At 46.9% G+C, this 14,147-nt stretch overlaps 1 protein-coding gene across 1 annotated transcript in view; it reads right to left on the reverse strand.

Moving 5' to 3' along the window:
- The window catches only part of LOC120027817 (neuropilin-1a), a 94,091-nt gene that overhangs the window by 32,773 nt on the left and 47,171 nt on the right, over window positions 1–14,147 (reverse strand). Inside the window, exon 8 of the mRNA XM_038972863.1 lies at window positions 1,883–2,038. Within this exon, the coding sequence (XP_038828791.1) occupies window positions 1,883–2,038 (156 nt within the window). The remainder of the gene's footprint in view (window positions 1–1,882; window positions 2,039–14,147) is intronic.

Consider the following 14,147-nt stretch of genomic DNA (forward strand, 5'->3'; position numbering starts at 1 on the left):
ATACTGTATCATTTCCTGAGCATGTACAGTATATGGAAATTAGTGTTTCATACTTAAACATCCTACGTTTTTGATATTAACCATATTCACCACAGTTCATAATGCACCAAATATTGTGATTGCGACCAAGCTGCAATTTCAACCATATACAAACATCTTCACCCTACAGTTGTATCCAACTGTGACACGCACGCACACACTGACAACACCCTACAGTTCATCACACATCACCCTCACCCTAAGTCTCACTCTGTAGGCATCCGGTGGTACGGTGGTGTTAACCCCGTGGCAGGAGAGTGCTAGCCAAGCAGTAGCGGTGTGTCGCTTGGCAGTAAAGCTCATCTGGGCTGAAGTGAACGTGAACGGTGGCAGCGCTAAAACGGCAGCAGGCAAGGCCAATGGAACCATTAGTCTGCTCAAAAGCCTCTCTATCACTGTCCCTACATCCCTCTCTCTGTTTCCTGGGTAATGGTTGTCAACTGAGTCATCCACTCTCCTATATGTCACGCCGGTCGGCGCTCCTCTCTCTCTGGCGTCTCTGTCGCACCAATAACTATTAAATGGCTTTTTCCAGCTAGCTAGCACCATCACCATCACACTACAGCTCCAACCTGCAGGCTCAGCACCTAGTAAATATAACCTACTACTCACAAAAGCACTTTAGAGGCCGGAACTGAGAGACAGGGCTTTTCGCATCACCTTGCTTTAAAAAGAAAACGGTGTACTTTGGAGAGGTCGTAAAATAATTGGGCCTGAGGGGCAGGGGGAGGGGGTATATATTACAGACACAGGCACAAAGAGAGCTGCTCTGGCCGCTATGGGGAAAACGTGGCTGCCCTTGTGAGTAGCACACACACAATGGTGACTACTTAAAGGTTCCATAGATCCTTAGCCTGGTCAAACGAACCTCTTGATGGGCCCGTGGAGTGTGGACACCCACTAAGAGAAGTTTGTTTAGAGACAGAGAGCCTTCTGGTCTGTTTCACAGGCTGATAACTGATCGATCGTCAGATCCAGTCAGATCATTAGGTTAGCCATGCTCTGGTCAGTCTCTCTCTCTCTCTCTCTCTCTCTCTCTCTCTCTCTCTCTCTCTCTCTCTCTCTCTCTCTCTCTCTCTCTCTCTCTCTCTCTCTCTCTCTCTCTCTCTCTCTCTCTCTCTCTCTCTCTCTCTCTCTCTCTCTCTCTCTCTCTCTCTCTCTCTCTCTCTCTCTCTCCTCCCCATTCCATTCATCCCTGTCACTCCTGGTTTATTAAAGGCTTTTTTAACCGCTCTCCTTCTTCAGACAAATACCAGAGCCTGACACACAGTAAACAATGACTTCATCCAACTAAATGACTACTGCAGCGTCTTTAAGAGAGAGGCAGTAGTACTGCACTGTAAATAGTTTCTCACACAATGCTCTGTGCATTAGCATACCACGCTAAGCGCATAATAGTATGGTGGAGAAAGCACTGTTCCACAGAGACAGAACCGAACACAGACCAGACCAGACCAGGGGCATTCCCCTTTTGTTGAGATATGGTGTGGCTGAGGCAGAGATCCAAGCCAATACTAAGGAGGAGAGCAGAATTCAACTGGCTGAAAGCACGGAAATGTCGCTCTGGATAGAGCGTCTGCTAAATGACCAAAATGTATATGTTAGTTTACATGACTGGCATTCTGGGTCTGGTTGGCTATTGTGCCACAGCTCTGTAAGTCTTCTGAGAAATGTGTCTCAACTAGTGTTGATGCATGTCTTCTGCTTTTACTACATGATTCGAGTATTACTGCAGTAATACATACAGTGCTGAAGTATAGGAAAAGTTGATGTGCTTATGATACCATGCAACGTTAGAGGTAGGCCGTGGGGTACAGAGTGGGCGAGGAGTAATCGCTCTTACCTTCTGTTTTGAACCCTCCTTCAGTGTGATCCAGTCTTCTCCGTTAGAGCTGACGTCCACCTTGTAGGACTTGACCCAGTAGGTCTTCTTGGTCTCCTGGGAAACGGCCCCCTGTGTTCCGACGGCCGTCACGAACCGGAGGAAACCCAAGTCCACCTGAAGGGAGAGGGAACGGTCAGTAAAATTCAATGGCACATACAGTACATACAGCAAGACTTTGGGTTTTAGTGCAAAGAGAACTGTTCTGCAATTCCAAACACTGATGACATATAAGAGTAAAAAATACAACCATGCTATTGGAAAACACCTTTAGCCTGCACCTCATTTAACTATGACTAGAATGTAATAAACAGCAGAAGTATGGAATGATATTCTATTAATAAAACACCACAACTTCATTTCCTGTGATGGGGAGACAAGAGCTTATTGGATAAAGGTGAATATTGAATGGAATTGGCCTCCTCCTAATATTCTAAACAGGAGATATAGATTGAATTTCAAATAGTACAAGGTTGCATAAAAAAATCAGAGCTTCATAAAGTAATCATGAACTGCTGTAACATTACTGATGTTATTATATTTTCCTGAGTCGGCTGCCAGACAGGGGGAACAGGGCCAAGAGCCTATTGGATAGAAGGGAGTCAGAACAGAGTCTGTACGGCTGCAAGGACCGTGATGCTGAACAGACTAAAGAGAAGGAGCTTTCCAAGCATCAGGGTTAGAGAGCGGTTACACTGTTTTCTATCAGAACTGTGGACAGTGTGTGTGTGTGTTTGTGTTTGTATGTGTTTGTGTGTGTGTGTCTGTCTGTCTAGCATCATGCTCTCTCTATACCTTGACTGTGTATGTCTGTCTGTCAGGAAAGAAGCAGACCCATCCTCCTGGAGCTGCCTGTCCGTGTGTGACTCGTACTCCTCTGAACAAACAGGACATCCTGACCTGAACCCCCCCCATCTCCCCATGGAGCCCCTTAAATAGACTGGTCCATGTCCCATCGAGCTTGTCTAACAGGGATGGAGCTCTATTGGTCTGGGTCTGGATTGATTCAGCAGTCCAGACGTGGGTAGACCCCCACTCTGAGAGAAGACAGGAAGATCTGTTTCGGCTCGCCGGTCCCTCGCGCAGAGAGACCAAAACAACACCTCTGGACTTACATTCCATCTGCTGGGCTGCTCCTATGGAGCCCACTTAAACCCTACCTCTCACCCCCCCCCAGCCGGGACAGAGGAGAAGAGGAAAGACTGGTGGGTGACTGACGGAGGAGAGGAGGGCACGTAGGAGAGGCCTCCAGTAGCGGGTGGCGAGGTTACGCTGCACTGTTAGTATTTAACGGGCCATAGCCTCTCTCTCTCTCTCTCTCTCTCTCTCTCTCTCTCTCTCTCCGACTGGCCACACTGGGGCTAATAAGGAGTGATGCAATGGAGTCAAAAACGCAGGGGGGGTCAATCAAACGAAGGGTTGTCTGTGTGGGAGTTGTGGGAAGGGAACGGGCTGCTGGCTTCGTTACGGTGCTGTGTGGAGGGAGAGGGGTAAAAAAGAGGGAGCGACAAAGAGAGAAGGAGCGAGAGAGTGGGAAGAGAGAGAGAGTGGGAAGAGAGAGAGAGAGTGGGAAGAGAGAGAGAGAGAGAGAGAGAGTGGGAAGAGAGAGAGAGAGAGAGAGAGAGAGAGAGAGAGAGAGAGAGAGAGAGAGAGAGAAGCTTTGATATTGGATTGAGAGGAGGCTTAAGACTGATGGATTGTGGCCGGGGCCTCGTGGAGATTAATGAATCCACACCAACTACAGCATGTGATGTGTGTGACAGCAAATTATTCATCCCAAATGGCACCCTATTCCCTATATAGTGCACTACTTTTGAAAAGGGCTCATAGGAAATATGGTGCCATTTGGGAAAGCCGGGGAGATCATCAGAGAGAGCCGGGGAGATCAGCCTTTTAAAACCAGTCGACTAGAGCACCAACCAACCAATGCAGGCATCACAGTGCATGTTAAAGATATCCATACAGCCTTGAACAGTCTCTCTCTCTCTCTCTCTCTCTCTCTCTCTCTCTCTCTCTCTCTCTCTCTCTCTCTCTCTCTCTCTCTCACGCTTAACATCTCAGAGCTAAGACTCAAACTCACATGTCACAGTGAATACATTGGCAATGCCGTTGTCATTCGTCTACTTTAAAATGTATTCAGATCCAGAAGCTAAGGATAAAACCAGATGGGGAGACCATGAATAAAGGTCTCTATATGACTTCCGTTCTCTGCTCGCTCTGGAGGATTTGAAGAAAAGACAACATACTTTTGTTCCTGCCTAGGAGCTCAACTGGGCTTATGGAAAAAGGCCCAGATTTCTTTAGCCCCATAAACAGAGACAGAATCAAAATCCCCTGTTTCAGAGCGTTCCTTTTTAATAACAGACGATTCACAATCCCCATCGCATGGCTGGGTGCGAGAGGAAGGAAGAATGTGCCAGTACAGATGGAGGGTGGTCTGGATGGGGGGAAAGGAGAGAGGAGAGGAGAGAGGCAAGTCCTCCTCCTCCTGCTGTCTATCTTCCTCCTCCTCCTCATCATCATTATCATTATCATCATCAGCTTCACAGCTGCCCTGGACCAATGACAGAGTGCCTTACTGAGAAGTGGATGACTTGGCCTTGGAGCCCCCTCCTGATTGGACCCTTATTAGCCATAATGGAATAATGGAATTAGAGCATCACCAGCCCTATAATTGAGAACAGTCATGAACATTCAGTCAGTCAGTTAGGCTGTGTCATTGGCTGGCTAAATGGTTCCTTCTGTCTCCTTCAATCTGTTTATTTACGAGTCAGTGAAAAGTAAACTGATCACCATGTTCTGCCCTGTACCTCCAGACCATGGACTCAGACAGACAGAGCTCTGATTCATCCCTTAGGACCAGTTTTAGCATGTTCAAAAATGTATGGCTGGAGAGCACACTGAGTACTGCCAGGGGAGGAGAGGGGAGGGAAAGGTGGGGAGAGGAAAGAACAGAACAGAAGAAAGGAGACAAAAGGAACACCAAAAAAAACCCAGAAGAGATGCATGCTGGGGCTGCTTTGCTGAGGGTCTGAGGATCGGAATGACAGAGCCTTGTAAGGCTGTTGTCTCGTAAGGAGAGAAGAGACAGACTGGATCAATTTCACAGACATGATCATGATAACAGGGCTGTGCTAATGAGAGACACATGATTTATTAATGACTTGTTGTTTCAGTCAGAGCCGAGGAGGGAACCACAGCAGTGCGAACAGACCAGGGTCAGGCATACCGGACAGGCGAGCTGAAAGAATAATGGCTGAATAATAGAGAGAAAATAAACAATGAGGTATAATGATTAATGCTGGGACTTCGTTAACACGGAGGAGTGTATGTGTGTGTGTGTGTGTGTGTGTGTGTGTGTGTGTGTGTGTGTGTGTGTGTGTGTGTGTGTGTGTGTGTGTGTGTGTGTGTGTGTGTGTGTGTGTGTGTGTGTGTGTGTGTGTGTGTGTGTGTGTGTGTGTGCAGCATGTGTGGGTGTGTGAGGCATAGATGGCATAGCTCACCCAAACCCAACTACTCTACCAGTTGAACAAACGTACTATTTGGAACTTTTTTAAATAGGAGGAGCGTGTGTGGGTGTGTGCAGCAAAGCCAGGAATATATATTTTTAGGTGATAGATTATTTGCCATCGAACTCTTAGTGAATTGGCAAAAAGTGTGAATCATCGTTAATGGGTGATGTAATCCTTGTCTAAAAGAGTGTAAAATATAATAACCACGTCCCTGAATGGGAGATGTATTTTGCACTAGTGCTGACATTACAGAAACACGCTCATTTTCATGAACTTCCTTTTTTAACGACTGTGATTTTCGAGGGTGTGTTTGGAGCGGTGCCCACTCAGAGACAAATGACACAATACAATCTGGTCCCCTGTTGTAATTCATATCTACAGGGACACACACACACCCTTTCCCACGAAATGCCCTGTTAAGAAAATCAGACAATTACAGCAGATCATCAGTATCCTGCTGAACGGGAAATAACGTCTCATTCTCCTCTGTTTTCTCGGTCGTCTTCACACTCTTTCTCTCAGAGTTTTTCCCTGTTCCTACTAAAGGAACGGTGAATACTGTTCTGTTCTCTCACCTAGCCTACTGATGTGTGTGTGTGTGTGTGTGTGTATCCAGTCATTACGCTGACTAATGGAAGCAGAGAAGCAGAAACAGCATTACAGCATTAATGCCGTTGCTCAAGCTTGTAGGCCCACAGTCAGTTGAGCCTGTTGGTGCAATTAGATTAACATAGGGAGTTTCACCACATCAGACTGTGTGTGTGTTTGTGTGTGTGCGTTCCTCAAGTTCAATGACATGACTTCATCCTCTTATCATCATCATCATCATTCCCACAGACTGTGTCAGACATTGTCATAATCGTCATCCACCGGTCATTAGACCCACTCCATAGTGGAATGAGTCAACTGAACTCTGGGTCTCCGTCCCAAATAGCACCCTATTCCCTACATAGTGCACTACTTCTGACCAGAGTCCCATGGGCCCTTGTCAAAAGTTAGTGCACTACGTAGGGAATAGGGTTAGGGTCAGGCCATTTGGGACTCTGACTGGTACAGGATCAATGTCTGAGGATACAGTTGACTCATTGTTCTGGGGCTGTCAGGTGAGCGTTGTGCAGAGCCGAGGGGTGGGGTGGGGTTGGAGCAGAGAGGGGAACACAGTGTTCAGATCAGAGAACAACTGTTGAGCTTCAAAAGCCATTTGTCACTGTTTGACTACCTCATAATTCAACTGGTGGGAAAATACTACAATCAGTTTTCATGAGGAGTTTTTATAAAAAATAAGTTGTACCAGAGAGTTTGGGCTTTCACTGCCTTGCCCCCCTGACTGTGTACTGGGAAAAAATAGACTTCCCATCTGTTGGTGTGTGGGCTGAATTAATAATCGAGAAACTCTGGGGAACACAAGACTACATTTTCCCTTCTCTCTCTGTCTGTCTGTGTATCTGTCTCTCTCTCTGTCTGTCTCTTTCTCTCTTTCTCTCTGTCTCTCTGTGTCTCTGTGTCTCTGTCTGTCTGTCTGTCTGTCTGTCTGTCTGTCTGTCTGTCTGTCTGTCTGTCTGTCTGTCTGTCTGTCTGTCTGTCTGTCTGTCTGTCTGTCTCTCTGTCTCTCTGTCTCTCTCTCTCTCTCTCTCTCTCTCTCTCTCTCTCTCTCTCTCTATCAAAAACAAATAACCCAGAAAATCACTGATCACCACACAGAGGGGGAATTCTCTGACTGTGCTTCAAAGTCAAACACCAGCTGGTAGCCATAGACCAGACAGACAGAGACAGTCTCTCAGGTTTCCTACAGTAGATCTCAGGCTCGGGAGATTGTGGCCATCCAGAACAAACAAACAGTTAGCTCACATGTTCAGGTACTGTACTTCTAAACTAGCCTGGTCCCAGATCTGTTTGTGCTGTCTTGCCATTGGTGCCAATGGTCAGTGTCACTGTTTGCGTGACCATACGAGTTAGCAAGACAGAACAAATAGATTTGGGACCAGGCTACAGTACTTCTGAACAGTGTAAGATAGCGATCCATCAGCGTTGGCCTCTTCCTCTAATTCTATGTAGAGCACCTGACTGGATGGTGTTATATTTTAATATTAGTTTGTGCTTTAAAAAAAATCCATTAGCCTGAGGTATAATTCATTCCTCTTTCACGAAAATTGGATTACCACGACGACGCTGCAATGCTGTGAGACCTATGAGCTCCTTCTCAGACCTTCCATTCATCACAGGGTTTACCTGACATAATTACGGGCATATTTTTAGCCATTTGTGCCGTTAAATTATGCACGTCTTTCCTGAGCGGTTGATCATCTATTTTATCCTGACAAAGAGGGATGATGTGTGAGGTGGGTCTAACGTGGGGTGAAGGTATGACGATGACTAAAAATAAAAGGTGTGTGTGTGTGTGTGTGTGTGTGTGTGTGTGTGTGTGTGTGTGTGTGTGTGTGTGCGTGCGTGCGTGCGTGTGTGTGCGTGCTTGCGGGCATGCATACATGCATGCGTGTGACGGTGTGACGATGTGGAATGATTACAGTTTTCAGTCTGAGACAGTAGCCTACTTTCAGGTGTTGTTTTTTTAACGACTTACTACCTATTGAATCACCCTAAACACATAGAACGCAACCTAAATGGCACCTTATTCCCCTATTTAGTGCACTACTTTGGGCCCTGTGGGCCCTGGTCAAAAGCAGTGCACTAAATAGGGGAATTTGGGAGGGAACCACAATGACCTCCATGGTTGCTTACACTGTTACCACAGATGACTGACTAATGACCACCGTCCTCAGGAAACAAAGCAACGAGACCTCAGGAAGGAACTGACTAGAGAATGACTTCATCAGGACATGTCAGTGACAAGCCTGGTACAGGATATGGAGCAGCCGCGTCTGTGGATGGCCACTATGATACAGTAACAGTATGTTTCAGTCAAGAGGATGTCAGGTCTATAGTGTAGGCCTAGATACTGTACAGTGGATTTTTTTTAAATGACAGTACAGTATGAAGGTAGGTGGACACACACAGACAGAGGGGCGGAGACAGGGCTCAAACACCAGTGTGTCGTCCGGAGCCCGGAGCTTTAACCGTACAGTAGATCTGACAGGGCAGCCAAATCCCGGTCTCCTTCCACTTTCTTTTAGCCAGACTTCATCAACAGAGAGAAGCTGATGTTAATTACAAGCCCATTATTCTAATTACTCATCCTTTGGCATGACGACAAGACAGTCCCAGCAGCTTGAAGAGCTCTCATTGACAAAGACAATGGAGAGGAGCCTATGTCCCAAATGGCACCCGATTCCCTATTCCCACATAGGGCCCCTGTCAAAATTAGTGCACTAGGTAGGGAATGTGGAGACATATGGGACATACCCCAAGAGTGCTAAACATTTCTATCCTTCATTTCTATTCTATCCTTCATCCCACTGACCATGGATAATTGAAAACACATTTGGACGGCTGTTGACCGCTGTACGGGGCCGTGTGGGTCCATAGGAAAACAGGATATGGCTGAGCAAGTTGTTTTAGCGGCTGACATGAGCCCACAGCCCAGCATTGCCTTACTCCCACTCTCTCCCTCCCCTCTCTCTCTTTTCTCTCTCTCTCTCTCCTTCCTTTTCTCCCTGGACCTGGATAAACGGCTGGAGAGCTGAAGCAATGCCTGCATCCCAAATAGCACCCTATTCCCTACATTGTGCACTACTTTTGACCAGAGCCCTATGGAACCTGGTCACAAGTAGTTTAGTACATTTGGGAAGCAGACGATGTTTTCATCAGGGAAGTCAGTAATTAGTGTTTGTTTGATGGCTGATGGCTGGAAAAGTGGAATTCAACCTGTTTTTCTTTGTAAAATAGTGGAGGCTAGTGTGTGTGTGTGTGTGTGTGTGTGTGTGTGTGTGTGTGTGTGTGTGTGTGTGTGTGTACGTGCGTATGCAGTGGTGTAAAGTACTTAAGTAAAAATACTTTAAAGTACTACTGAAGTAGTTGTTTGGGGTGTATCTGTACTTTACTGATCTGGCGGACTCACTAAACACAAATTCTTTGTTTGTAAATGACGACTGAGTGTTGGAGTGTGGTCCTGGCTATCTGTACATTTAAAAAAATAAACAATCGTGCCGTCTGGTTTGCTTAATATAAGGAATTTGAAATTATTTTCTTTTGATACTTAAGTATATTTTAGCAATTACATTTACTTTTTTATACTTAAGTATATTTAAAAAAATTATAATGTTACTCAAGTAGTATTTTACTGGATGACTTTCACTTTTACTTGTGTCATTTTTATTAAGGTATCTTTACTTTTACTCAAGTATGACAACTGAGTACTTTTTCCACCACTGTGTGCATGCGTACTAGCGGTCTCCATGGGGAAAGACATGGCCTTCCTCCATACGGCCATATGTTAACATATAATTACTTCCTGTTGCACTTGGTGACTTTACTTTACTGGGCCAAAGCCAAATGAGTGAGATTAGGGCAGTTTTATGGTGAGATTAGGGCAGTTTTATGGTGAGATTAGGGCAGTTTTATGGTGAGATTAGGGCAGTTTTATGGTGAGATTAGGGCAGTTTTATGAAAACATTGTTTTTAATTGTCTGCTCTTTCATCAACTGGTTTTCTCCTAACAAACAAGATTAAAGTCAACATCCTTTCCCAGAGTGCTTAGAGAGAAGGGACGCTCTCTTTTTGTCTCCATAACTTTACTTACGATTAAAAAATGTGGGTTATCGGCGAGATGTGTGTAAGATAAAACAGATAATGCTGTAAATACCGATAATGCATTTATGACGCAAGATGGATAATTATGGCTATAACCTGTTCGCAAATAAATCCTACAGATATGGAGAACATTTACCATTGAGCTCATCAGTAAAGAACAATACTATGGATAACCTGTATCTTATCCTTATGTGATAGACGACAGAAATTATTTCAGGTATCGACTTTCTCTCTCAGGGACAGCATGTATTATTCATGGTGTGTGTGTGTGTGTGTGTGAGATCAATGGTTGCTGTCTGAGGCAAGATGTTAGACTCTGTGATGCCATCTTGCTTTTATGGCATCACTCAGGCCTAGGGAAAACCTCTCTCCCACTCTATCTCCTTTCCTGACAGAGCCCATTCCTCATGGCGTCAGCGTCGAAGTGTGCGTGTGTGTGTCTGTGTGTATATGTGTGTGTGTCGTCAGTGTCCCAGGGGGACCGGGAAATCTTCCCTCCGCTTTTGTTTTCAGGTCGGAGACAACGTGAATGTCCTCCAAAAATATAGCTGTCCTCCCTCAGTCAGAGGGCCAATTGTATTGTACAGATGAAGGTATTTCCTCCTAGTACGTCACCCACCATTCAGGTCTTCCTATTGAAACCAGGTCCGTCACGTACCATTCAGGTCTTCCTATTGAAACCAGGCCCGTCACGCACCATTCAGGTTTTCCTATTGTAACCAGGCCTGTCACGCACCATTCAGGTCTTCCTATTGGAACCAGGCCCATCACGCACCATTCAGGTCTTCCTATTGGAACCAGGCCCGTCACGCACCATTCAGGTCTTCTTATTGGAACCAGGCACGTCACGCACAATTCAGGTCTTCCTATTGGAACCAGGCCAGTCACGCACCATTCAGGTCTTCCTATTGGAACCAGGCCCGTCACGCACCATTCAGGTCTTCCTATTGGAACCAGGCCCGTCACGCACCATTCAGGTATTCCTGTTGGAACCAGGCCCGTCACGCACCATTCAGGTCTTCCTATTCTAACCAGGCCCGTCACGCACCATTCAGGTATTCCTATTCTAACCAGGCCCGTCACGCACCATTCAGGTCTTCCTATTGGAACCAGGCCCGTCACGCACCATTCAGGTCTTCCTATTCTAACCAGGCCCGTCACGCACCATTCAGGTCTTCCTATTCAAACCAGGCCAGTCACGCACCATTCAGGTCTTCCTATTGGAACCAGGCCAGTCACGCACCATTCAGGTCTTCCTATTGGAACCAGGCCCGTCACGCACCATTCAGGTCTTCCTATTGGAACCAGGCCCGTCACGCACCATTCAGGTCTTCCTATTGGAACCAGGCCCGTCACGCACCATTCAGGTCTTCCTATTCTAACCAGGCCAGTCACGCACCATTCAGGTCTTCCTATTGGAACCAGGCCAGTCACGCACCATTCAGGTCTTCCTATTCTAACCAGGCCAGTCACGCACCATTCAGGTCTTCCTATTCTAACCAGGTCCGTCACGCACCATTCAGGTCTTCCTATTCTAACCAGGCCCGTCACGCACCATTCAGGTCTTCCTATTGGAACCAGGCCCGTCACGCACCATTCAGGTCTTCCTATTGGAACCAGGCCCGTCACGCACCATTCAGGTCTTCCTATTGTAACCAGGCCCGTCACGCACCATTCAGGTCTTCCTATTGTAACCAGGCCTGTCACGCACCATTCAGGTCTTCCTATTGGAACCAGGCCCGTCACGCACCATTCAGGTCTTCCTATTGGAACCAGGCCCGTCACGCACCATTCAGGTCTTCCTATTGGAACCAGGCCCGTCACGCACCATTCAGGTCTTCCTATTCTAACCAGGCCCGTCACGCACCATTCAGGTCTTCCTATTCTAACCAGGTCCGTCACGCACCATTCAGGTCTTCCTATTCTAACCAGGCCAGTCACGCACCATTCAGGTCTTCCTATTCTAACCAGGCCCGTCACGCACCATTCAGGTCATCCTATTGGAACCAGGCCCGTCACGCACCATTCAGGTCTTCCTATTGGAACCAGGCCCGTCACGCACCATTCAGGTCTTCCTATTGGAACCAGGCCAGTCACGCACCATTCAGGTCTTCCTATTCTAACCAGGCCCGTCACGCACCATTCAGGTCATCCTATTGGAACCAGGCCAGTCACGCACCATTCAGGTCTTCCTATTCTAACCAGGCCCGTCACGCACCATTCAGGTCTTCCTATTCAAACCAGGCCAGTCACGCACCATTCAGGTCTTCCTATTCTAACCAGGCCAGTCACGCACCATTCAGGTCTTCCTATTGGAACCAGGCCAGTCACGCACCATTCAGGTCTTCCTATTGGAACCAGGTCCGTCACGCACCATTCAGGTATTCCTGTTGGAACCAGGCCCATCACGAACCATTCAGGTCTTCCTATTGGAACCAGGCCCGTCACGCACCATTCAGGTCTTCTTATTGGAACCAGGCCCGTCACGCACCATTCAGGTATTCCTGTTGGAACCAGGCCCGTCACGCACCATTCAGGTCTTCCTATTGGAACCAGGCCCGTCACGCACCATTCAGGTCTTCCTATTCTAACCAGGCCCGTCACGCACCATTCAGGTATTCCTATTCTAACCAGGCCCGTCACGCACCATTCAGGTCTTCCTATTCTAACCAGGCCCGTCACGCACCATTCAGGTCTTCCTATTGGAACCAGGCCCGTCACGCACCATTCAGGTCTTCCTATTCTAACCAGGCCCGTCACGCACCATTCAGGTCTTCCTATTCTAACCAGGCCAGTCACGCACCATTCAGGTCTTCCTATTGGAACCAGGCCCGTCACGCACCATTCAGGTCTTCCTATTCTAACCAGGTCCGTCACGCACCATTCAGGTCTTCCTATTCTAACCAGGCCAGTCACGCACCATTCAGGTCTTCCTATTCTAACCAGGCCCGTCACGCACCATTCAGGTCTTCCTATTCTAACCAGGCCCGTCACGCACCATTCAGGTCTTCCTATTCAAACCAGGCCAGTCACGCACCATTCAGGTCTTCCTATTGGAACAAGGCCAGTCACGCACCATTCAGGTCTTCCTATTGGAACCAGGTCCGTCACGCACCATTCAGGTATTCCTGTTGGAACCAGGCCCATCACGAACCATTCAGGTCTTCCTACTGGAACCAACCCAAAAATACACTATCTGGCTAAAGGTGAGTTTATTCATCATCACAGCAACCTGCTGCTACATACATCCATACTATTCCCCTTCTGGGGGCTTCAAACAGATGGAGGATCCACAAAGGTATATATTCACTGTACCTCCCTCTTGACGTGGCTGACATGGGAATGGAAAGGGGAATAGCTATCTAACGATTATAAATACACTTCCTGGTGGATGTGAGAAGCCTCAAAGGTCGCCTGTCCACCTACCCACACTCATTTAGGCATGCACACACACGCGTGTGCGCTCACATACACACACAGACACACACAGACACACACACACACCAAAGGACTGTTCCTCTGGGACAATAGAGTGTGATGAATAGCTAACCCACCAGAGCTCCATGCTAAGCCATAAGAAACCCCACCAGCCTAATTAACAGAAGGAGAAACCCCAGCATGTTGCCCTGCTCCTCATCTCAATACATTAACATGAGAGGCAGCATTAAAATAGATGACAAACCTACGCTATCCAGCCCTAGATATATGTTATCTGAATAAACTATAGGCACAGAATAAAATATGCCTGAGATATCAACCCCTCAAACCCCACTGCCTGTCATGAATATCTAATAAAACCGTCTGGTGCAAATTGCATACAGAGAATTAATTAAATGAATAATGAATTGATATCCATCTAACAGGCGTGAGAGATGATTTGTCTCGTGGTGCCGTGAGTGCGCCTGCCATTAACGATGGGGAGAGATTGTTGTTGCTGCTGCTCCCTCCCTCAGACAAGCTTAATGAAAGAGAAATGAAGAACTCCATTCTTTTAATAACACTTGTTA

Source organism: Salvelinus namaycush, chromosome 33 (assembly GCF_016432855.1).
Source record: "Salvelinus namaycush isolate Seneca chromosome 33, SaNama_1.0, whole genome shotgun sequence".
Taxonomy (NCBI): Eukaryota; Metazoa; Chordata; class Actinopteri; order Salmoniformes; family Salmonidae; genus Salvelinus; species Salvelinus namaycush.